The sequence below is a fragment of the Gymnoscopelus microlampas genome (genome assembly GCF_963454915.1).
Source record: "Gymnoscopelus microlampas genome assembly, chromosome: 10".
Classification (NCBI taxonomy): Eukaryota; Metazoa; Chordata; class Actinopteri; order Myctophiformes; family Myctophidae; genus Gymnoscopelus; species Gymnoscopelus microlampas.
In genome coordinates, this window is record NC_139947.1 from 49,659,486 (window position 1) to 49,686,735 (window position 27,250).

At 40.6% G+C, this 27,250-nt stretch overlaps 1 protein-coding gene across 1 annotated transcript in view; it reads left to right on the top strand.

Annotated features, from left to right (window-relative positions):
• Positions 1-5,654, top strand: part of LOC311053851 (DDB1- and CUL4-associated factor 1-like) — a 45,148-nt gene extending 39,494 nt beyond the window's left edge. Inside the window, 2 exon segments of the mRNA XM_084069585.1 lie at positions 1,264-1,546; positions 3,453-5,654. Coding sequence (XP_083925711.1) covers positions 1,264-1,546; positions 3,453-3,508 — 339 coding nt within the window. The 3' untranslated portion in view covers positions 3,509-5,654.
• The last annotated feature ends 21,596 nt before the right edge of the window (positions 5,655-27,250 follow it).

Here is a 27,250-nt window from a genome sequence, read left to right on the forward strand (position 1 = left end):
ACCCTGTGTGTGTGTGTGTGTGTGTGTGTGTGTGTGTGTGTGTGTGTGTGTGTGTGTGTGTGTGTGTGTGTGTGTGTGTGTGTGTGTGTGTGTGTGTGTGTGTGTGTGTGTGTGTGTGTGTGTTGTGCCAGTGTGTATGTGTGTGTGTTTTGTGCCACCTGGGTATTGTTTCTATAAGACACCTGCCCCTTCCCCCCCAAAAGAAGTCTCTCTATCGAGCTATCAAACTGCATTAGATTTGTGCGTTCACTTCACACCGAAACCCTGTGTTAATTTGAAATGGCCCCCTACGGGTCTACATTTGACTCTGTATTGTATGCAGGCAGACCTCAGAAGATGTTCTCCCACTGCTTACAGACAGACAGACAGAGACCCTGCTTACAAAGACACACATAGACTTACTAGCCTACGCACAGCCTTCTGAGGGGAAGAGACGGCAGTGAAGGATTTCGACTTCCTCTTCAACATGCTCTCAGAATACGTAGAAGAGGAAGTTTAGATCCTTCCCGCACTAGGAAGAAAAGTCTGTTAGAGGAGCAAACTAATCCTCTACGCCAGGGTTTCTCAAAGTGGGTGCCATGGCACCCTAGGGCAGGGGTTCCCAAAGTTGGGGTCTGACGATGGGGTCGCGAAATTATTTTGGGTCATTAAAAAAAAAAAAATCCAACATAATGGATGAAATGCCATCTAAAAATGATTACAAATAGTACATTTTACCTTTTTAATACATTACAAATGCGCACCGAACGTGCAAGTTTATGTGCATAAATTACCTCCAGGGTTAGGTGGGGTCGCGAGTCAATGGCCGCATTATTTTGGGGTCGCGGGCTGAAAAGTTTGGGAACCCATGCCCTAGGGTGCTGTGACGCAAGTCCAGGGGTGTCTATACTTGTGTGAATTGTGTGAATACTTGGCTAATATTTGGAATATTAATATATCTTTAGTTTAACCATTTATACCCTCTAAACAGACCTGAGTTGCAACTACTTGAATGCGTTCCTTTTCAATGTACACCAAATCTCTTCATCAACAATAGCAGATCTACAAGCTCGAAACGCGTCGTACTTTTGATGCTTTTGTGTGACGCTGTAATAATGATGAAGTAGGGCGTCAATTTACGAAATAAAAAAGGTAAAATACGGAGATAAGAGGTTTCTGCCCCGACAACAACAATATCTTCTCTTTGTGTATGATTTATCTGTTTCAATGAGCTCTCTTGTTTTGTTTCTGTCCCCCCTCCCCCCCCACCTCGCCTCCTGCCAGGAGGAAGACGACGATCAGGACGACGACGAAGAAGACGACTCGGACGACGACGTGGACACGGACCCTCTGATCGCCGAGTTGGAGAACGAGGACAACGCGGGGGAGGACGAGGAGGAGGAAGAGGACGGGAACGATGACTTCACTCCGTCCGATGACGAGGAGGTGGCCCGCCTCCTGGAGGAGGACGGAGAGGGTGAGGACGACGATGATGAAGACGACGATGACGATGATGATGACGATGATGACTCCGACAACGAGGACGTGGATCTGGGTGGAGATAACGGTACGTAAGCTCTTCAAGCTTCCTCCGTTTTCTAACCTTAAACTAAGTGGTCATTTCGTTGACTAAAACGATGACATGAAACATTCGTCGACTACCTTTTTTCAAAAACTAAATAAATCCTATAAGCTACGAGGACTAAAACTATGACTAAATATATTGACAATTTCGTTCAACAAATAAAAACTAGACCAAATGTTAGGGAGGGACATTTTATGCTTGGCTGCGCTTGGCTATCCAAAAATAGCCGATCTACAAGCTCTCAACGCGTCTGCAACGTGTTGTGAGCTTGTAGATCGCCTATTTTCGACACACCGCTAATTAAATAAATCAGGCATTACGGTGCCATCACGGCCCGACAAAATACATTTTTGGCCACAAAATCTACTGTAGATTTAGTCGACTAAAATCTTAGGATATTTAGTCGACTAAAACTAAAACATTTCGGATGACTAAAATAGGACTAAACCTAATTTTATTCAAACGACTATGACTAAAACAAATCAAAATTTGCTGTCAAAATTAACACTGGTTAAACATCGTGTGATAATAAAAATACAACTATACACGACTAAGAAAAAGATTAAAGTTTACAAACACACAAAGGCATCAATCAGTTCATCTAGGCAAGTGCCTTGTTAAGTGTCAATGGACCTTGTGGTGCTGTCAGATGGTCAGGAAGGGCATTCTGTTTATTGTGTAACACCGTGATGTGTTACATATCTCGTTTTCCACTACGGTTGTCGCGGTGTCCGGTGTTCCGTGGTGTGTGTGGCCACACACCGATTACGTTACTTGCCCACCAATAACACATATTTTTCTATTAAAAGTAGGGTAGGTGATATTTTAGCAGATCTAGATATTGTATTTTTGATTAGCCAAATTATTGGCTTAGCGACAAAAAAAAAGCCTCCATGAATTCAAGGCTTCATGGGGTGTGTAATTGATAGAAAATAAGTAATTTTTTTCAGTGAACTACTAATTTAACTAATATTTAGCTGGGTACCCCCAGGGGTCCTTGGGGGTCCCCGGACCCCACTTTGACTGGTTAAAATGATTGTGACGCTATATTAACACATCGGGTGCCAGCGTTTTTTCATAACAACTTACGTTGGGTGCCATCACTCTCCCCATTGACTGCGCTTTACTGTTTAAATCTGTAGACTCCGCGACGAGCAAATCCACACGAAAAAAAGCATCCATTCATGTTGAGCGATGACCCTGGCTACAGCCTGGAACCATAACATTTCACTTGCGAGTTACAACGGGGGGGGATCGCGCATCGCGCATGACCGGTTTTCCCCACAGGAAACAGATTCGGAGATATAGGCGTTTCAAAGTAGGAAATAGACAGGAAGCGGATGGGATATATTTTTTTGTTTCCGGTGAGCGATCTGGCACTTCCTTCGCAGGATTACAATGGGTGCTCCCAGAGCTACTCTAGCCCCGCCCGCGCGGAGAAAAACGAAAAAAACAAAAAGACTAAACTCACGGTTCACTCACACAGACCGTGTTCGGCACCGAAGCGCTACTATGTAAACACACGGTTCAGACCGTGTTTGGCACCCGATGTGTTAAAGGAGTTGTTCACCTAAAAAAAAAATTGTGTTTTCTATCAATTACACACCCCATGAAGCCTTGAATTTGTTTTTGTCTCAAGCCAAAATTTGATGACCGGCAAAATTATTCAACATTTTTAAAACACTTTCGAGATGTTTCAAAAATAGCAAATGTACAAGTTCGCAAAGTGGCACGAAGTGACACACTGTGTGAGCTTGTATATCTGCTATTTTTGAATATCCAATGCTAAAATCTAAAATGATTTCCTCCTCACTTTTTCGTGAAGCCCCCTGTATTGTCAGACCTCTAAATCTACAACTTGTTTTTTTTTTATCTATCAACCCAACAGACAGCTCTGACAACTCTGACCTTGAGGACGACATCATCTTATCCCTCAATGAGTGAGAGGTGCGTCTGAGGGACTAGGAGAAGAACTTTAAAAAGAACTCTGAGCAGGGCAGCCACTCATAAATATGTGAGTTATGTGAACAGCAGAGAAGAGGTGAGGACACACGGTGAACAGAACAAGAAGTTGGGAGCTGACTTTTACAGCACCGGCAGTTTCGCACGCTGTGCACGCTTCCGCAAGCAAAGCACCGTGGAAGAGTCAAGAACCAGGGAACACAAACTGACTTTGTAATGGGTAAAAAATGATTGTATATTATATAGTTTTATTAAAAAAAATAAAAAATAAGAAAAAGAAAAGAAAAAGGAAACCAATTGTCCCATTTGATGACTGAAATCACGTTTGCAGATACAGTGGAAAAAGTGGATTTTTTTATATTTTGTCACATGAACAACACATCATCAATGCCATTTGTTATATAGGATTCTGCCTACACAATTCTCTTCTTAGGGAAGAAAAACATGCATGCATGAGTTTCTCTACTGGCTTCGTGTGGCGAGGTGACCAATGCTTTTTGTTTTTAAAGCTTTGACTCACTCTCCTGACATAATGGGACTTTAAAAGGCAAATTATACCTTGTCTTATCGCCCTTCTTTACAAAATGTCACTTGTCAAAGATCTCATACTTTAAGCTGGGGGGAAAAAAAAGGTTTTCTGCTGAACATAACATTGTTTTTGCCCAAGCGACTTTTCAGTTGGAAAAAGACGTCACTTTCGTCGGCCAACACTTGTCCAAACTGGTCGTGCGTATACGTAGATAACGTATAAACATAAGTTTAAGGTGTTGCAACAGGCAGCTGCTGTTGTGCACTATTTGCTGACATTTCAACCGAAGACCAACCCACGTCCGACCGCTGTCACCACCACCCACCCACCCATAGAACCGATGACCAAAAGCCTGCGCCGCGGCTGTGCCATGAAAGATCATTGCCTCTGGATATTCACTGTGTAAATATAGACGTTATAGATGAACCACGGTGCTCTTGAAACGCTGACCTGAAACATACATCATTCGTTTGGACGTTGCCATGACTACGACAACGCATATCGTGTACTGTGCATAGAGGGGTGATGAGGCCTTTACTGTTACCTTCCATTGTATCGTCCCGCCACCCAATTAACCACTTAAACCCTATATACTTTGTTGACCGGGGTCCCCCATGGGTCCCCATCGAAAATAGCCGATCTACAAGCGCGTTGTGAGCTTGTAGATTGGCTATATCCGGCGCTATGTTTGCCCGTGTCTTTCCGTTGGCATGCCCAGAATTGGGACTCTATGGTTCAAGTGGTTAATGTGTCTGTTTGGTTTAAACCAGTGGTTCTCAGCCTGTGGGTCGGAACCCCCAGGGGTTCCGACCCACAGGCTGTGAAGTGACAATTTAAGGACTTTTAAGACCTTTTTCAATACCAAAAAAAAAAAGCAACAACAAAAGTAATCAATAAACTAGTATAAAACTTTGGCCAAATTGACAAATAATATAAGAAAGAGACAAAAATGTGTTTATCTGTGGAACGGAGTCAAACAACGGAGTCAAACATAAAATATGATTATTTTTGGGGGGTCACAGCCTGAAACGGTTGAGAACCACTGGTTTAAACTGACCAAATCCTCAGGGATTTGTGCCGTTTAAAAGACATCAGTCCAACATGTATTTTATGTTTCAGTAGCCTGCCTGTTTTAATGCCTTATGGTTCATCATGAGAGTGATGTATGGTATTCTACAGTAAAGTCGTTTACACCTTCATCCTAAACCATAGATTCCCGATGTGTTTGGTCTTACTACTACTAGCAAGAGATAGAAACCGTGTTGCAGGAAATCTGTCAAGGTGGATAAATACACCGTACTTGTTGACTTTGATGGATTCGTTTTTTTTTTCTCCAAGATATTTGCTCTTCTACTGAATCGGTGGCTTCAGAATCATTCTGTGAAGAGCATTCACTAACCAGATGAAAACAAATACTTAAGACATCCATACTTCATGCAACGCAGTGTCAAGATTTCTCATGTTTTTTCATGTTTTTTGCCTGGTTTGAACTTGTTCCTTCCTACTCAGTTTTGTTACTTATGGAAGCTTTTATGGTGAACTTCTTGAAACCATTTCTGTACAGCTTGTATGTATCTAAAGTATTTTTGCTATAAATAAAACTTCAAAATGATGTCTTTGTTTCGTGTCTGATGAAGGACAACTCATTTGCATTAACATGCATCGATTATACTGTAACTAGTACTAGCAGAGAAGTCTTCTAGTCCAGTGGTCGGAGGAAGACTTAATCAGTGGTTTGCAAACGTTTTACCTTGACACCCGAAAGAGAAATTTGATGTCTCCCCGGGACCCAAACTAGTGAAAATAGCGGATCTACAAGCTCACAATGTGTCACGATGCAATGCGTTGAGAGCTTGTGGATATGCTATTTTCACTACTTCTTAAAGGTTTATTTTTCTCTTCTAAATCTAAGAATTTAGATTTTTGTGGGGAATATTTTAAAAACATTTTTTGAAATAAACAAAATGTAGGAAATGAAAAGTAATGGGAAATGTACTCACACAACCTATAAAAATGACCCGCGTCCCACAAATGGGTCCTGAATCTTCGCTTCACCAGCGGGTGCTGCCGACACGGTTTACCTCTTCTTCGGCAGTCATTGTTTCAATATTTCGGCGCTCTTTACCCGATAGAGTCTTCTATCACTTTTGCCCTGCTGCTGTTTGGTGCCCCGTGCTGCAGCTCCGTAAGTCCTTTTTTGGGGGCCTTTGACATGAAAAAGGTTTGAGAACCACTGATACCATTATAGCAACATACGTTTTTCAGAAAACTGTTAGGATTTAGAAGACATTTGTAGAATCCCCAGAAGCAAAGATTTGAGTTACAAATGTTTGCTTTAAAAATATATATATATTCAAAGATTTGCAAAAAAACACGAGCTCATAGCACGGCACTCGGTGCCCGCTATGAGCTTGTATATCTGCTGTTTTTGAATAGCCAAAGAAATCTTAAAATGTTACGGCCAGCTGTATTTTGTATTATATTTTGCATTGTAGTATTCTGTATTTTATTTCCTTTGTTCTGAGGTGGAGCGTTGGTGAGAGGTGGAGACCGAAGCCTTCATCATAAATGGACTGACGCCTGTGACACAGGGAGTGGATTGGCTGGGGGCCAGCACACCCAGTCTCTTATAAAGCTGACTCTCAAACTTTGCTCATCGGAGAAGCGGCAACAGAGAATCACGTCCTCTGTCCTCTGGTGAGACGACTTCTGTCTTTGAAAGCCTTTGGAAGAGACTGTTTTCCTAACCTGTCTCTGATACATGACCAACTCGAAGATTTAGAAGACATTTGTAGAATCCCCAGAAGCAAATATTTGAGTTACAAATGTTCTCTTTAAAAAATATATAGATTCAAAGATTTGCACAAATTGTCATGATTTTTTCAAAAAAAGCAGATCTACAAGCTCATAGCACGGCACTTGTTGCCGCGCTATGAGCTTGTATAGCTGTTATTTTTGAATAGCCAAAGTCTTGGATTAACAGATTAACACCACCCACCATGTTCCTCTTCATGTAACAAACAGACAGCTGAGAGTCAGTCATGGAATCACTGCAGTGATGTAGAGACATAACCTTACTGAGTCCTGCCCTACCTCCCACACACTAGACACACTCCATGTCCAGCCAATCACCCCAGCTCCATGTATCTATTGACCATTGTACTTTTTCATGTCAAAAGACCCCCACATTAATATTGCATTTGTCCGACTTCCGGTAGTAGCCATGTCTGAGGCAGACGTGTAATCGTTTGCTCTCCCTCAATCAAGTTAAAATTAATCTCCCCACTCGAATAAATGGTGATAAGAAACTTTCGAATGGAAAAGATATGAGTGGGGGGAAATCTAGGAGAAGTCAAAGGAATCTGAAACAGTGGGTAACTGAACCAATAACTACTCCAAAAAGAACCCCGATGGATACAGTACAAGAAAGTGCGGATAATGGCGGCTCCCATGCGGCTGGGGAAACCTCCGGACACGGTAACGAAATGACCTCGCTTTCAAAAGATCTCCGCGACTTCAGAAGAGAAATACTGGCGTCGATTTCTGAGCTTAAAGATGACTTGAGAAAGGACTTTAAGGAGGAGATGTCGGCGCTAAAACAAGAAATCAACAGCAAGCTAACAACGGTGGGGGAGACGCTCCAGTCTCACGGTCAATCAATAGCCGAGGCAGAGCAGCGCATTTCGGATGTGGAAGCGAGTGGCACCGTGACCAAGAACGTGCTCCTGGGTCTGCTAAAAGAACAACGCAAGCTACGGGAAAAGGTTATCGATTTGGAAGGCAGGTCCCGTCGAAATAATTTAAGAATTTATTCAGTGGATGAAGAATCAGAAGGAGACTCAATGATCAAGTTTGTGGAAAATATGTTAACTACACAGCTCCCATTAAAAGACGTGCCTCTCCAGATCCAGCGCGCCCATAGATCTTTGGCAAAGAAGCCAGCACCTGGTGACAAACCAAGGTCTATTATTGTGAACTTTTTGCAATTTGAGGTTAAGGAAACTGTTCTACAACTGGCCTGGAAAAACAAGGTTCACGTTAATGCCAAGCAGTGCTTCTTTGACCATGACTATCCAAACGAGGTGATGGTTAAACGCAGATCTTATGGAGAAATCAGAAAAGTGCTCAAACAGAATGGCATAGGATACCAAACACCATTCACAAAAATCCGAATTAAATGGAGCAACGGGACACAGACATATGAAGACGCCAGGGCAGCAGCACAAGAGATGATCCGAAGGGGTATCCCAATGACCGTTCCAGTGGAGGACCCTGACGGTGACGTAGAAGGGGTCATACAGAGGGCGTTCACATGGCAACCAGCTGTGACTGGAGGCAACCAGCTGCAAATAGGAGAAGAGTTGGGAGTTCAAGCATGAAACACCAGAGGTTACCCGTTCTTGGTAATTTAAGTAAGGCAACATGTCCTTTGATTTTCGTTTATCTTTATGATCAATGATTGAGTGGATTAGCGTTTTGATTTAGTTTAGTTGGACTTTTCTAGTAGGAATGGAATGTGGGTGTGATTTTGGCATTCCACCACTAGGGAGGGCCCCAACCTTTTGGAAGGGCTTTTACCCTCCACCCTCCAACAGGGGATTTGTCAGGTTTAAAGACCTGTCACACAAGGAAGCTTTGTGTTGTCATACATGTGTGTTTTTGTTTTTTGTTTCAATAAGGGGAGTTCTGTTTTATTTTGTTTTGTTTAATGTGATTCATATTCATGATGGTTACTATCTTATACAACATAGCACTGGAAATATTTGGTTGCGTCTAATTACTGATATAATATGATAAACTTCATCTCTTTGAATGTCAATGGGCTTCTTAATCCGGTTAAACAGAGGAAAACAATCTCAAAATTAAAAAAAGAAAACATAGATGTAGCTTTCCTTCAGGAGACTCATATGACAGGGCTGGAACATGAAAAACTCAAAAGACAGGGATTTAAATATGTTTTTGCATCATCAAACGGTTCAAGACATACTAGAGGAGTAGCTATACTAATCTCTGGGAAAGTAATGTATGATCATATTTCAACCATCAAGGATAGAGAAGGGAGATTTGTAATGATCAGAGGAAGAATCGATGGAAATATGTTTACCTTTTATAATATATATATCCCCCCAAATTCAGACTCAGATTTTTATATGCAAATATTTGACAGGATAGCAACAGAGGCACAGGGGGTCCTGGTGTGTTCGGGAGATCTGAACATAACTTTGGGCCCCCTCGACTCATCAGGAAGGAGACCAGCGCAATCTAATAGAATAACAAAAAAGATAAACTCAGTAATTTCAGAATTAGGACTGGTGGACGTCTGGAGACATATGAATCCATCACTCAGAGACTATACCCACTTTTCTTCCCCACATTCGAGCTATAGTAGATTAGATTACCATTTATTATTTGGAACAGATATAAATAAGGTGCAAAAATGTCAAATTGGAACAATGGATCTTTCTGATCATTGCCCAGTGTATCTTTCCCTGGCTACAACAAACAGAAAAAGGAACACGCTTTGGAGGTTCAATCCAAGTATATTGAATGAACAGAGAATAGAACAGTTTACGAAGGATATAAAGGAGTATCTAGAATTCAATGATAATGGTGAGGTGTCCCCATCAGTTTTATGGGACTGCTGCAAATCGACAATGAGGGGTAAGGTGATTGCATTAGCATCTTATCTTAAAAGACAAAGAACAGAAAGACTCAATACATTACAAATAGAGTTGAAAAACCTTGAAACAAAACATAAAGATTCAATTGATCCTAGAATCAAAGTGGAAATGGCAACCAAAAGAAATCAGATTGACCAGTTATATAACCAAGAAATTCAGAAGAAAATGATGTATACTAAACAAAAATACTATGAGGGAGGTAGCAAATACACAAAACTATTGGCATATAAACTCAGAAAACAACAAGCAGATAATACAATATATAAAATAACAGATTCAAGTACCAAGGCTACACATCATGGATTAGAGGAAATAAAAACATGTTTTACAGACTACTATAAAAAACTTTACTCCCAGCCTCCTGTCGCCAATGATGAGCAGATGCATAGATTACTCAACTCACTAAATTTACCAACTCTCACAGCTGATCAAAACAAGAATTTAAAGTCACCAATATCAGAAGAAGAGATTTGTTCGGCTATAACCAGGTTGAAAGCTAATAAGTCCCCGGGAACGGATGGATATACTTCAGAATGGTATAAAGCCCTGAAAGAGGTTCTGACACCTATTTTACAAAAGACCTTCAACTGGGTTCTGACAAAAAACGAGATTCCAGTATCATGGAATGAAGCGATTATCTCAGTCATACCAAAGGGAGGTAAAGACAAATCAGATTGTGGAAATTATAGACCAATTAGTGTATTAAACTTGGATTATAAACTGTTCACATCAATTTTGGCTCGAAGACTTGAAAATATCATACCCGAAATTATTCATTTGGACCAAACAGGTTTCGTTTCATCCCGTCAAACACATGATAATATTAGAAGATCCATTCATGTTATTAATCATATAAATCAGAATAAGATACCAGCTATGTTGATAAGCATTGATTCGTTTAAGGCATTTGATTCAGTTCGTTGGAAATTTTTGTTTACAGTTATGGAAAAATTTGGATTTGACCAGGTGTTTATTAAGACAGTAGAGGCCCTTTACAGTAGACCATCAGCTAGACTGAAAATCAATGGTGAGCTCACAGACTCTTTTTTGTTGGAGAGGTCTTCTCGGCAGGGTTGTCCGATTTCTCCAGTACTATTCGCAATTTTTATTGAGCCTTTGGCACAATGGATTAGACAGAATAATTCGATTAAAGGTATATTAATGCCAGCAGGTGAACAAAAATTGGCTTTGTTCGCGGACGATATTTTGTTGTATTTGTCGTGCCCGACAGAGACCTTGCCTGCATTGATGTCTGTGCTGGATGAATATGGGTCATACTCAGGGTACAAATTAAATGAACAAAAAACACAGGCTCTCTGCATGTATTACAATCCCCCTCAATACCTTCGCTCTAGGTACAAAATTGGGTGGGATAAACAATCTGTGAAATATCTAGGCATTATACTACCAAAAGATTTATCCAAATTGGAAGAGTTAAATTATGACCCCCTCAGGAGGGACATATTAGCCGATATCAATAGATGGGATTTAATTCCATATTTAAATATAAGCTCTCGCATAGAATCGGTAAAAATGAATGTTTTACCAAGACTTTTATATCTATTTCTTTCGGTTCCTATTGGAAAACCAGAGCAGTACTTCTCTGAGTGGGATAAAGTTATCTCTAGATTCATTTGGGCGGGGAAAAAACCGAGAGTGAGATTCAAAACATTACAACTACCAAAGGAAAAAGGGGGATTGGCCCTTCCATGTTTGAGGGATTACTACAGAGCAGCTCAAATCCGACCACTGATTGGATGGTGTAAGCCGAGTTATAGATCAAGATGGAAGGACATGGAGGGTTCGATGGGGAGGGGTCTACCTATTAACATGTTGGTAGGAGACCCATCCTTAATTAAGCACCTGTCAGATCCTAAAAATGTGATGATAGCAGGCTCATTGAGGGTGTGGAGGGAAATAATTAGGAGGTATCAGTTGAAGGATAAAATTGGAATTTTCAAATGGTTTGCACATGACTCAGACTTCAGGCCTAGTACATATGACATGAGGTTTAAAGGTTGGATTGGGAAGGGCCTTTCTGCATATTGTACACTTTTAAAGCAGGGTAATGTTATGAGCTTCCAGGACCTGAAAGATAAGTTTAATCTACAGAACCATGACCTTTTCAGGTACATGCAAATTCGAGACTTTATAAATAGGAAACTATTAGGAAGAGAAGGTACACTGGGAGTAGAGATCATTGATCTTTTCCAAAATGCGTATGAAGACTCTACTTATCAAAAGATAGTATCAAAAATATATGTGATCCTTCAAAATTTGAAAGGAGATAACACTCTGAATATTAAGGCAAGATGGGAAACAGAGAGCAACCTTACAATAACTACGGAAGAATGGGACAGGATATGCAAACACCAATGGAAAATGACTAATTCCCCCACATGGAGAGAATTCAGCTGGAAGAATGTGACTCGTTTCTTTTGCACTCCAGCGCAGAAAAGAAGATATTCAATATCTGATTGTTGGAGATCTTGTGGGGAGACGATGGCGAACCATTTTCATATTTTTTGGGGTTGCTCTTCTGTTGTCCCATTTTGGAGAAGTGTCCACAGTGTCCTGGAAGCTGTTATAGGAATCGAAATTAATTTTGATTTTAAAACCATGTATCTTGCTGACCTAGAAGATCTGCATTGTATTAAGCAAGATCAATATTTGTTAAGGGTATTACTAGTAGCGGCAAAAAAGGCCTTAACTAAAAAATGGCTTACAAATGTTATACCAACTATAAATGAGTGGATTGATTTAATCTATAATATATTTGTTATGGAGAGAATTACATTCAGCTTTAGAGGTCGGACTGAAGTCTTTGTGGACAACTGGTTTAAATGGCTTATGTATGTCTCTACATTAAGACCAGATTTTATTTGAATTCAGTTAATTTAATTTTCTTTATCTTCTTTGATTGACCATAATGAACAAAGTGTATGTTGGATTTGTCCCATTAATGGACATTTTGTTTTCTAATTTCTGAAATGTGACCAAGTGTATGGATTATGCCTATGCATAGTAGTCAATAAGTGACCAAGTAGAAGAGAGACAGTTTCCTCCCCTTATATGTTTGTAATTGTATGTTTTGTATGTTCGGTTTGTTTGTTGTTAATGTGTTAGTCTTTTCTTTTCTGTGATTTTTTTGTTTTTATGTTCTGAAAAATCCAATAAAAAATAAATGGAAAAAAAAAAAAAAAAAAAAAAATATTGCATTTGTCCGCAGACCCCCCCATCTGAAAATGATGTGTGCCAGGAACCCCCATACAAGATTTTGTGTTTTACAATGTTTAAAATGGCCGTTTTCACAGTGTATGTAGGTTTAAAGTGGCTAAAGTGATTTATATCAAAATACCTCTCTTGTACCTCTCTCCTCACTGGAGAGGTTAAACGACAAAGAGGAGTGGACGCCCACTCATCATTTCTGTGCTAGCATGACACTAGTCCATATACCCAGGGATGTGTGTACCCACACTACCCTCACTCTCTGGCTGGGAGTGGGTGGAGTTGGATAGTCAGCAACTAACTATTATTCACTTAGTGGTGGGTGGGGTCTAGTCTGGTCTGAGCCTAATCTGGCACACCTGAGGTATATAGGACCAGGTAGAGGCCTCAGATCTACTTTTGTTTGTTCACTGATTGTTACTGTTTTTCATAATTTCACCATCCTTGACATTTGTGCGTGGAGTTAATAAAGACAACTAATAACTGTGGATGTGGTTGTGCGTTAAAACTGTGCTGGTTGTGAGTGGATTTGTGTGTAAACAGGAACTTAAATGAAAACTTTCATTTAAGTTCCTGTTTTTCAATCATTGGCTTCAGGAACTTGACTGGAACGAAGGTGGTGCACAGCCTGTGTGCACAGTGCAGCTGTGATAAGTGGAAGTGTTGCCTGGACCAAAGGTGTTGGTGCCCTGGTGCCTGTAGTCTTCCTCAAAAAACGTCCTCATACAACATCGTGGCGTGGCCGTGAGCTTGTAGATTGGCTATATCCGCCACTATGTTTGCCCGTGTCTTTCCGTTGGCATGCCCAGAATTGGGACACTAGGGTTCAATGCGTCTGTTTGGTTTAAACCAGTGGTTCTCAACCTGTGGGTCAGGACCCCCAGGGGGGTCCCCACATGATAGTGAAGAGACAATTTAAGGACTTTTAAGACCTTTTTTTATACCTAAAAGCAACAACAAAAGTAACCAATAAACTAGTATAAAACTTTGGCCAAATTGACAAATAATATAAGAAACAGACAAAAATGTGTTTATCTGTAGAACGGAGTCAAACATAATTGGGGGTCCCCAGTTCAAATATGATTATTTTGGGGGGGTCGCGGCCTGAAAAGATTGAGAACCACTGGTTTAAACTGACCAAATCGTAAGGGATTTGTGCCGTTTAAAAGACAATAAGTCCTTATTTTTTTACCCATAAGACCTGAGTCCGATTCTACAAATGCCTTCTAAATCAGTAGTTCTCAAACTTTTGATCCCTAAAATTGTATTTGGCCGCGGACCCCCCATCTGATAATGTTTTTTTGCCAGGGACCCCTGGAAGAGAAGATTAAAAAATTACAAAAATGACGTACATTTCTGTGTTGTCACTGCTGTTGTATCCTACTCTCTTGAAACTCAGATCCTTAAGGCCGGTGCCCAGAACTGAAACTACAGTAGAAGTAGAAGTGTTTTAAACCACAGGAACCACAGGCAATGGTCCTGTCATACCTCGTGTGTGTGTGTGTGTGTGTGTGTGTGTGTGTGTGTGTGTGTGTGTGTGTGTGTGTGTGTGTGTGTGTGTGTGTGTGTGTGTGTGTGTGTGTGTGTGTGTGTGTGTGTGTGTGTGTGTGTGTGTGTGTGTGTGTGCGCACTGTGGAATAATACCACGCTGTGTAAAAGGGCAGGGCCAGCCTATGAACTGTCTCAATCATCTCTTATACTCAAAACATTTGACAGAAGCGACAAGTGTGTGTGTTTTGGGGATTTTACATCTACAAAAACCCCAAAAAACATGGCTAATGATCAGGTAGGCTTAGACTTTTTAATTCTGTACTCTAATATAAGTGTTCACCAGGCTTATCTGTTTCATACTACTAATACTTCTCCACTACATCTCAGAGGCATAATTGTACCACTACAGTTATTTGACAACTTAAGTTACAAGTTAATTTGAAAGCCATATTTTCCACTTCAGCTATTCGAAAATATTTGATTTACAAGCTCACAATGAGTCGCATCGTGGCAGCATGTTCAGATTTTCGTTTTTGGGCTTGTTTCTAAAATGTAGTTTCTCATTTGGGCTTGTTTCTAAAGTGTAGTTTCTCATTTGGGCTTGTTTCTAAAGTGTAGTTGCTCATTTGGGCTTGTTTCTAAAGTGTAGTTGCTCATGTGGGCTTGTTTCTAAAGTGTAGTTTCTCATTGGGCTTGTTTCTAAAGTGTAGTTGCTCATTTGGGCTTGTTTCTAAAGTGTAGTTGCTCATTTGGGCTTGTTTCTAAAGTGTAGTTGCTCATTTGGGCTTGTTTCTAAAGTGCTCATTTGGGCTTGTTTCTAAAGTGTAGTTGCTCATTTGGGCTTGTTTCTAAAGTGTAGTTGCTCATTTGGGCTTGTTTCTAAAGTGCTCATTTGGGCTTGTTTCTAAAGTGTAGTTGCTCATTTGGGCTTGTTTCTAAAGTGCTCATTTGGGCTTGTTTCTAAAGTGTAGTTGCTCATTTGGGCTTGTTTCTAAAGTGTAGTTGCTCATTTGGGCTTGTTTCTAAAGTGCTCATTTGGGCTTGTTTCTAAAGTGCTCATTTGGGCTTGTTTCTAAAGTGCTCATTTGGGCTTGTTTCTAAATTGCTCCCTGAAACAACATATTTTGAGATGGGGGTTCGTGGCCAAATACATATAATTTTGTGGGTCCTTGACATGAAAAAGGTTTGAGAACCACTGATACCAGAAAACTGTTAGGATTTAGAAGACATTTGTAGAATCCCCAGAAGCAAAAATTGTAGTTACAAATGTTCACCTTAAAAATATATGCAAAGATTTGCAAAAGAAATCAATATTTTTCGATGGGGAGGAACAAAAACACTCTTTTAAAACTACAAAGCAACGAAAGCAATAGGTGGTTTAAACTTCCTCATCCGTATGGGATTGTGGTGTCCTGTGCGTGCGTGTGTGCGTGCGTGCGTGCGTGCACATGTGGAATGCACACAACATACAGGCAGGCAGGCAGGCAGCCAGGCCCTGAGCCTCCTGAGCATGTGTCTGGGTGTATAGGAGAGAGAGAGAGAGAGAGAGGGACAAACGGAGAGAAAGAGTTGGGAGATAAATTCAAATTCTGAACAGTGTGTATGTGCGCCAATTTAAGGCCAATCTAGGCTTCTCTGATCTGACTCTTCTTTGCTACTCATGGGTGTCAGTGACTCTTCCAAGTTTACTTTTGCTATGGTATGGACTTTTGGCTCTAATATTGCCTCCACCAGGTCGAAAGGCATGGCCGAGACTGTTTTACACCCTGTTCGTCCGTCCGTCCGTCCGTCCGTCCGTCCGTCCGTCCGTGTGTCCGCTCTTCCGTCTGTGAACAGCTAATCTCCGGCACCGTTGTCGCAGTAAAACTATGCACACACACTCCCCTGGATGCCAGAGCAGAACCTCTGCCTCATTTTTTCACATGGGCCTGTTATAGTGCCACCAGGAGGCCGATTTTTGCGAAACACATTTTTTGTTAGTACTCCTACAGATTTTGTCCAAATATCGCGCAAATTGGTTCACAGTATCTCTATAGTCATTAAACGAAACTGGTCTTTCAGATTGTTCATATTCCATTTTGATTGACTAAGATTGGCTTCCAAAGTTTGCTCCGTTTTGAACAAAATGCCTCAAATCATGTACACAGCGTGCAATTTCTGTGAAATTTTGACGCACATTCTCACTAGGCCGAGGAAGAAATGCCAAATGCCACATTTTTAAAATCAGCCTCATGGTGGCACTATAACACGTGTTTTTACCTATAACTGCACCGCTCTGTGTAAAACTATGTATGTGCACTCCCTAGAAGCCAACCTTTGCCCTGCATCTTCCACCAGGCGCCACCTTATGTAAAAAATATATTTTGATATTACTCCTTCAGATTTGATCCAAACATCATGCAAATCGGTACACATGATCTCTATAGTCATGTGATCAAGACGGATCTGTTTGATTTTTCATATTCCATCCTGATTGGCTATTCCAATTTCCAAACATTGCTGGCCCACAATAACCTACCTAACCTGGCGGAGACCTGTTCTCCGAGGAGCACCTTTTCTAGTTTAATTTGTCTTGTTTCACTGACTACACACTACAGTCTTATTTCATGTGGTATAAACTGATTATTTATCAAATGTTGATATTTTGTTCTGAAATTGAATTGGCAAGTATTGTGTAAACAAAGGCTTTTTTTGTCATTGCCATTTTTTTTTTTTTTTTTTTTTTTCAGAATTCAGCCAGGAAGTGCTGGGTGTGTTTAGGGACAGAGGAGGATGACCACAGGGCAGAGTGGCGTCATCCTTGTCGCTGTCGAGGGTCCGTCAAGTGGGTGCACAAGTCGTGCCTGAAGCGCTGGGTGGGTGAGAAGCAGCAGGGTGACCGTACAGCAAGTGTGGCCTGTCCCATGTGCACTGCAGAGTACCACATCCAGCTGTTCCCCAACCCGGGTCCTGTTGTGCGTTTGCTGGGTCTGGCTCGCCGTGCTGCTGTCAACTATGGAGCTCCCCATGCCATCATGCAGGTACACTGAAGAAGAACTCTGATTTTTACTTAGTAAATGTAGCAATACCACAATGTAGAATTACTCTGTTACAAGTAAAAGTCCTGTATTCAAAATGTTACTTGAGTAAATACAAAAGTATTAGCATCAGAATCATATTATTGGATTGTAATTAGTAATGGATTCTTCACTTTAATGTTAAAGCTTGTGAAGGTGGGGGGGGGCAGATTTTAATCACTTTGTGTTGCTGGGTAGATTAACCAATATTATTACACGGCTTGGTTGAATGCTTGATTCTGATTGGTCAATCATCTGTCATTATTTCTTGATAATGACCGATGAGCTCTATAACAGACCGCTGTCTAATCAAAGACTCAGAGCACCTGCTCATGTCAAGCCATGTAGTCCATGAGCCAGACAAGATTTCATTATCGAAAGAGTGGGCAAAATCATACCTATATTAAATTGTTTATAGGGTCAACATAACTAAATAAATATATGATAACCTTTCCACAGGAGCAGCTTTTTCATATTTATCACACATTTTGTTATTTTCCCCATACGTACTGTACATGACAGGTGAAAAAGTGACAAAAATGTAAAAATAGTTATCATAATGAAACTTCCCCAGTTGATTACTTACATGAAGACAACGATTTATCGTATTACAAGTTTTCTGAAATTGTATATTTAAAGGTAAGGTAAGTGATATTTTTTGGTTAAAACAAAAAGTATTTTGTTAAAAGGTTAAAATACTATATTCTGATAGTAATCATTGCTATAGAGTGTTTTTTCAGTAACAGGAGTCTCCCTGGCTCTACAACAGAAAATACATTTTTCGGTAGGTGTCAAAATCTCAGCCAATCAGGAGAAAGTACCCATTTTTAAGCTTAATTTGTATAGTGTTCCAGTTCCAATTTTGTCTGCTCATTTCTTAGTGTCATCACTTACAATTTCACTTGTTTAATCTGTATCCTGATTGAGTTCTCTGTCCTGTTTGGATAAAATTGGAAATTAAACTGAAATGAAAATGCATTTTCTGTTTAATAAAGAGGTGGAGAGACAAGGAGACTCCTAATACTGAACAAACACTCTATAGCAATGAGTACTATCAGAATATAGAGCTATTCAACACTTATTTTAACCAAAGCAAATCACTTACTCTACCTTTAAGTTTGCAAATTGGGCAATAGGAAAATATGCCTGAATTTGCATAACTTTCCAGAAACAACATTGGAACATTGGACAAAGCCAGAATCAACATTCTTATTGCATTTTGTTAAGATGTTGGAGTCAACGAGGGAATATTCAATATCTGGCTCAATTTTGGGGCTCTGGCTCATGGACTAAATGCCTAATTTGCATATTTAAATATACAATTTCAGAAAACTTGTAATACGATAAATCGTTGTCTTCATGTAAGTAATCAACTGGGGAAGTTTCATTATGATAACTGTTTTTACATTTTTTTATTTTTTTCACCTGTCATGTACGTATGGGGAAAATAACAAAATGTGTGATAAATATGAAAAGGCTACTCCTGTGGAAAGGTTATCATATCTTTATTTACTTACCGTATATTGACCCTATAAACAATTTGATATAGGTATGGTTTTGCCAACTCTTTCGATAATCATTGCTCAATTTTGGGGCTCTGGCTCATGGACTAATGTAGGGTTAGGGTTTGTTTACATGACAGCCATGTGAACAAACACAGCATGTCATTTACAGCTAAACGTTGCTCTCAAGAAAGTGAGAAATAGATGATGCAAAAACCGAAAAGTGATTCTATTTGATCCACTTCACTTCCTTGTTTATCGTGGCACAACAACTCAAGAATACCAAAACATTCGCCCCAAAACACAAATCCGGCGGTATTATAGGCAAATCCGGTGGTATATAGAATGGGGGAGTGTGTTTTGGGGCGAGTCTTCCGGTTACCATTTGTCCGAGGCAAACTTCTCCGCCCAGCCCAATACTTATGGAATACTTTCAGTGCCGTAAGCAAGGAAATACTTTGTTTTGTTGTTACTTTTGGGTCAATTTATTTATTAAGTAGCCGTGTAATAAGCGGGATAATGGGTAGCTGCTCATTATTGAAATTTGAAGCCCTTCAGGGTGATTATGCATGGCCCTGACCACCTCCCCATACATTATCCCTTGCATAATACATCATTCATCAGTTAATAATCGAATCATCTAAATCTAACTTCAGTAACTAGCTCATGCTTCATGAATTAGTAGCTAAAGCTGTCTAATAATTGTAGTGGAGTAAAAAGTATAATATTTGCCTCTGAGATGTCATGGAATAGAAGTACAAAGTATCAACAAACGTGAATACTCAAGTACAGTAAAGTACAAGTAACTCAAATTCCCCCCAGGGCTTAGCATAACTTTTTACTATATGTACTGTTAACAATGTTGTTAATAAAGTATTTAATCAATCAAAAATTCAGGAGGTCTGGAATGTGATGGAAGAGGCTTATCCCCTGGTCATGTTCTCCACCATCTCCATCGTCTACATTCTGGCGAGGATGGAAGACTACGCTCTGCGTCTGTGGTGGAAGCATTTCACCCACCCTATCATCCTCAACTTCCCTGAGGAAGAGGAAGATTAAGTAATAGTGCTTCAACAGGAAGCTTCACACTCTCACATATATCTGACATCTGAAATCAGCCCCTCATAACACATGCACTTCCGTTTTTTTATTTCTACCCTACTTAAAGGGATAGTTCACCCCCAAAATGACTTTTTTCCTATCGATTAGTCACCCCATGGAGACTTGAATTAATGGATATTAGGAAAGCAAAACAATATCCATGAATTAAAGTCTCCATGGGGTGACTAATCAATTGGAAAAAAGTCATTTTGGGGGTGAACTATCCCTTTAACCACTTAAACCCTCTAGACTTGGTCAATTGGACTCAAGTTGGCTCTGTACTTTCTTTTTCCATCTACACCAAATTCCTTTGTCAAAAATAGCTGATCTACAAGCTTGCAATGTCCTCAGTGTGTTGTGTTGTGAGTTTGTAGATCTGCTGCTTTTGGCTAGTTATCCCCACTTTCCCCACACTTTGAATGTTGCTGAAAGAAAAACATAATTTCTGCACAACCTGAGCAATACTAATGCACTGCCTGGACTACATGTCCACTTGTCTGTGGCTACTGTAAACGGACTGTTGACAGACTATGATTGATGTATGTTAATCTACACTGTCATTCTGTTTTGCACTTCAAGCCATATGCTGACCGTTACTGCTATGCACTTTGAATATAGATTTTTATCCATGTACTGTAGTTAGTGATTTTTAATGTCTAGCTTCTTGAGACTGTAGCTGTTGTGCGAGGTTTAGCGCACAATGAATTCCACGTGCCTTTTACTGTGCGATTGGTATTGTTTTGACAAAAGTTGAAATGTTGAAAATACATCTCAACAAATATTTTAGATTTCTTTAAAATCTTGAAAGAAACGAGTTTTCTTTGTCATACCAATAATTAGGAGCTATTATGTAGGCTATAAGTATACTAGGTTGGTTCCATTGATCCAAACCAGAAGGCAATCGACTGATTGATCATTAAAACAAACATGCTCTGAAAATGCACTGTATTGCACACTGTACTCGTCTAACTACTTCTCCAAAGTGAGTGACACATCTGGTATCCCCCCCCCCCCCCCCCCCCCCGGCACAGACATGGGAACATGTTCATTTCACCACCATAATGTGGCAGAGTAGGCTATAGTAGGCTACAACAGTGGTTCTCAAAACTTTTTCATGTCAAGGACCCCCAAAATGTATTTGGCTGCGGACCCCCATCTCAAAAAGATTTTGTGCCAGGGATTTTTCAAAAATAAGCTCATAGCGCAGCACCAAGTGCCGCGCTATGAGCTTGTAGATCTGCTATTGCTATTGCTATATATTAACACATTTTGCCCCTGGAACTCCCTCAAGGACCTCCATCTTTGTCCCCAGACCCCACTTTGATGTCTAAATGATGTGAATCACTGGCTTCTTTCAAAACTGGCCTGAAAAAGCCTTTGTCAGAAAACTACTGTTGGTGACATGTATTAATGTGTTAAGGCAGGTACACACTGCAGGATATTTGGTCCGATTTTGCTGTCGCCGACCTTTTTTGGCGCTCGCTGACAAAACCTCCCAATCTGACGCAGATCGGCCTTTGATCGGCGAGCTAATGCTCGCTGTGTGTGAGACAGCCAGACGATCTGGCCGCGATTATCCGCTCTGCGACGGCTTTCCAACCGTTTTCAGATAACTACCCTGTTAGACATTCAGCTGTGTCCCAGACAGGACAGCAGACAATATCATACAATATGAAAGGAGCTGCGACCACCTTGCGAGGAGATGCACGCTACAGCCAATGAGAGCACATTACAGCCACCGTGGCTATGGAAGGTCGGTGGACCTGACCACAACAAACAGATCCCCCGCATAGTTACCGTCCAGTCCTGTATTAAGTTAAACATTTTTATAAAACAGAGTGAGCAAGCGAGCGTGCTCGAAGGGGGGCTGTTTATTTGAGACTATTGCACAGAGAGAGAGAGAAAGACACAGAGAGCGAGCGGTGTGTGTGTGTGTGTGTGTGTGTGTGTGTGTGTGTGTGTGTGTGTGTGTGTGTGTGTGTGTGTGTGTGTGTGTGTGTGTGTGTGTGTGTGTGTGTGTGTGTGTGTGTGTGTGTGTGTGTGTGTGTGTGTGTGTGTGTCGTCAGTGTTTCCAGATTTTGCGAGAGAAATAAGCAACCAGGTTTGTGAAATCAAGCCCAACAGAAGTGACTATGAGCACTTTAAGCCTATATACAAATACATTGGATACTTGAAAATAGACGATCTACAAGCTCACGTTGTAGATAGGCTATTTTTAAAGAAGAAATTTGTGGGGGGGGGGGGTAAATTGTGGAATATTTTCCAAATCCACACAGTTCTTGTATGGGGGTCTATGGCACAACATATTTTCAGAAGGGGGAGGTCTGTGCCTCTGCGGACAATCAATTATTATTAATTTGGGGTCCTTGCCATGAAAATGTTTGAGAACAACTGGTTCAAACAACATTAGGAAACAAGGCCAAAAAAGCAACTACACTTTCAAGCAACTTTACAGAAAAACAATCCCAAAGTCGCTTGTAATAAGCAGACATGGCAACACTGTCACTGACCGCTTCAGCGCACTTGACGTGCGAGAGAGAGAGAGAGAGGGAGAGGGAGAGAGGCATATCACGGGATACGTCGATTAAAATGAATTGGAATAAACACAAATGTATGTATTGGGTCTGACTCTGGAGATAGCATCCTAGTGAACTATCCTACAGTGTGTAATCACTGGTCGGGGATCAATCTATAGGGTGAAAAACACAACGACATATGACAGCCGATTTCAAGAAATAAACTCCTGCAGTGTGTAATGCTTAACGATCAGACGACTCCCCGACCACTTTAACAGTCCTACAGTGTGTACGGTACCTGCCCTTAATATTCTATGCTCTGTTGTTGATGAATTAAAACACATAGGACCACAATGGACTCTTTTGTGTTATCCTTTAGCCCTGCAAGTGTTGTACTGTACCTCCATGCTGTTAAAATGTTTTGACTAAAGTATTCAATCAATCAAATCAAACCAAATTCCTGCCAGTCTGTGTGAGATGGGGGGGTGGGGGGGTGGAGTGTCACACTCTTACATATCTCATAACTCAATTCTGTTTTTTATTTCTATCCTACTTATTAACCACATTAACTATAAACTGGACCTCAGTTGGCTCTAGTCTGTACTCGGACCACTTTTTTCCGTCTACACCAAATGTCTTTGTCAACGCAAGGCGTTGTTGAGCTTGTGGATCTGATATTTTTGGCTAATGTTCCCCACCCAGATTTTTTTATTTTATTTTTTATTTATACGTTTATTTTGGAGGGACAGCACATATTTATGAACACCACACATACAATGCAATGTAAATACGTAGTCCCCATACAGAAAACAAGCAAACATTACTAAAGAACACATATAAATATTACGAAAAGGGTACAAACACGAGAGAAACAAATAACAGTAAAAAAGGCCTAGTATGACCTAAAATACCAGAGACTCAGGAAAACTAAGAAGAAAAAAAGAAGAAAAAAATCCACACATAATATGCATGTTGGGGTTCAAGTGGTTAATCCTGGTATTACTATTCTGGGCATGTTATAATATAGGCTATTAGTGAAAATAGATTCATATTTGCTGAGATCTACAAGCTCACAAGCGCTGCTGTGTGCTGTGAGCTTGTAGATCTGCTCCTTTTGTTGAAGATATTTTGTATAAAAGGAAAAGGTAGGAGGCCTTGTGTGTGTGTGTGTGTGTGTGTGTGTGTGTGTGTGTGTGTGTGTGTGTGTGTGTGTGTGTGTGTGTGTGTGTGTGTGTGTGTGTGTGTGTGTGTGTGTGTGTGTGTGTGTGTGTGTGTGTGTGTGTCTCTCTCTCTCACTCTCTTCTCTGAAACTGCAATTGCATCCATGATGCAATTGTCATGGATGTACCACTGGTATGGATACCATTGGTACCATGGATGGATACCAATGGTATCCATACCATTGGTATCCATGTACCAATGGTACATGGATGTACCATACCACAATGTAGAATTACTCAGTTACAAGTAAAAGTCCTGTATTCAAAATGTTACTTAAATACAAAAGTATTAGCATCAGAAATATTATTGGATTGTAATTAGTAATGCATTCTTCACTTTAATGTTGCAGCTGGTAAAGGTGAGGCAGATTTTAACCACTTTGTGTTGCTGGGTAGATTAACCTATAATAATACATCATTCATCAGTTAATCATCGAATAATCTAAATCTAACTTCAGTAACTAGCTCATGCTTCATGAATTAGTAACTAAAGCTATCTAATAATTGTAGTGGAGAAAAAAGAATAATCTGAGATGTTGTGGAATAGAAGTACAAAGTATAAACATAGGTGAATACTCAAGTACAGTAAAGTACCTCAAATTGCCCCCAGGGCTTAGCATAACCTTTGACTGTACTATTATGTACTGTTAACAATCTTGTTAATGAAGAATACAATCAATCAAAAATATATCAAAGTTGTACTTCAGTACAGTACTTCAGTAATGTAATCTTTCCACCACTGTGATTCAGGAGGTCTGGAATGTGATGAAACAGACACATCCCCTGGTCAGGCTCTCCATCATCCCCATCGTCTTCATTCTGGGGAGGAGACTGTGGAGGAAGAATTTCACCCACCCAATCATCCTCAACTTCCCTGAGGAAGACGAAGCAATTGTGCCGGGTTAACTGGCAGTCTTGACTGAGGGGGGGCGAGATGGTCTAGGGCCTGATTGCAATGCGACGAATTGTGAGCTTGTAGATCTGCTACTTTTGGCTAATGTATGTTGCTGAAAGAAAAACACAATTTCTGCACAACCTGAGCTAATACTGATGCACTGCCCGGACTACATGTCCACTTGCCTGTGGCTACTGTAAACGGACTGATGACAGACTATGATTGATGTATTAATCTACACTGTTATTCTGTTTTGCACTTCAAGCCATATGATGACGTTACTGCTATGCACCCTCATTTAGTTTAGATTTGAATATAGATTTGTATTCATGTAGTTATAGTTTTAATACTGATCACATCAAGGTTTTAACAGACTTTAGCTGTTCCATGTGCCTTTTGAGAGAGAGAGAGAGAGAGAGAGAGAGAGAGAGAGAGAGAGAGAGAGAGAGAGAGAGAGAGAGAGAGAGAGAGAGAGAGAGAGAGAGAGAGAGAGAGAGAGAGAGAGAGAGAGAGAGAGAGAGAGAGAGAGAGAGAGAGAGAGAGAGAGAGAGACCTCACCACAATGGTGTAGCCTACACCATCTACACCATTGTGGTGAGGGACAGGAAGCTTCCCTCACCCTTCCAGGAAGCTTAACTCATGCGCTTTTTTATTTCTACCCTACTTAAGTCCACCGCCAAAATGTTATGTCTTTGTTTCGTGTCTGATGAAGGACAACTCATTTGCATTAACATGCATGGATTATACTGTATCTAGTACTAGCAGAGAAGTCTTCTAGTCCAGTGGTCGGAGGAATCAGTGTTTTGCTAACGTTTTACCTTGTCTCCCCGGGACCCAAACTAGTGGAATATGTGTCACGATGCAACGCATTGAGAGCTTGTAGATCTGCTATTTTCACTTCTTCTAAAAACCTAAGAATTTCGATTTTTGTGGGGAACATTTTAAGAACATTTTTTGAAATAATAAAACAATGTAGGAAATGAAAAATAATGGGAAATCTACTCACACAACCCATAAAAATGGGCCCGCGTCCCACAAATGGGTCCTGAATCTTCGCTTCACCAGCGGGTGCTGCCGACGCGGTTTACCTCTTCTTCGGCAGTCATTGTTTCAATATTTCGGCGCTCTTTACCCGATAGAGTCTTCTATCACTTTTGCCCTGCTGCTGTTTGGTGCCCCGTGCTGCAGCTCCGTAAGTCCTTGTCATTTTGGGGGCCCTTGACATGAAAAAGGTTTGAGAACCACTGATACCATTATAGCAACATATGTTTTTCAGAAACTGTTAGGATTTAGAAGACATTTGTTGAATCCCCAGAAGCAAAGATTTGAGGTACAAATGTTTGCTTTAAAAATATATATATATTCATAGATTTGTCAAAAACAGCATATCTACAAGCTCATAGCACGGCACTCGGTGCCCGCTATGAGCTTGTATATCACTCGGTGCCCGCTATGAGCTTGTATATCACTCGGTGCCCGCTATGATGTTGTATATCTGCTGTTTTTGAATAGCCAAAGAAATCTTAAAATGACTGTTACGGCCAGCCGTATTTTGTATTATATTTTGCATTGTAGTATTCTGCATTTCCTTTGTTCTGAGGTGGAGAGTTGGTGAGAGGTGGAGACTGAAGCCTTGATCATAAATGGACTGACGCCTGTGACACAGGGAGTGGATTGGTTGGGGGCCAGCACACCCAGTCTCTTATAAAGCTGAATCTCAAACTTTGCTCATCGGAGAAGCGGCAACAGAGAATCACGTCCTCTGTCCTCTGGTGAGACTACTTCTGTCTTTGAAAGCCTTTGGAAGAGACTGTTTTCCTAACCTGCCTTTGATACATGACCAACTCACGTTTAAAAAAAAAAGCCTTGAATTCATGGATTTATTTTTGTTTTTGTGGCATTCCTAAGCCAATAATTTGATGACCGGGTGTGTATCCGGTAGGAGACACAAATAATCTACTTTGTGTCTCCTACCGGATACATTAGCCGGTAGGAGACGGGAATCAAATTATTGGCTTAGGAATGCCACAAAAACAAAAATAAATCTATGGATTCAAGGCTTCATGGGGTGTGCAATTGATAGAAAATAAGTCATTTTTTGGGTGAACTACTCCTTCAATGTATATTGAAAGATTTGCACAAATTGTCATGATTTTTTTCAAAAATAGCAGATCTACAAGCTCATAGCGTGGCACTCGTTGCCGTGCTATGCCTATGAGCTTGTAGATCTGCTATTTTTGAATAGTCAAAGCAATCTTAAAATGACACGGATGCTTTCCCGGTCTCAATGGATTAACAGTATGTGATTAGAACACCACCCACCATGTTCCTCTTCATGTAACAAACAGACAGCTGAGAGTCAGTCATGGAATCACTGCAGTGATGTAGAGACATAACCTTACTGAGTACTGCCCTACCTCCCACACACTAGACACGCTCCATGCCCAGCCAATCACCCATGCTCCATGTATCTATTGACCATTGCACTTTTTCATGTCAAAGACC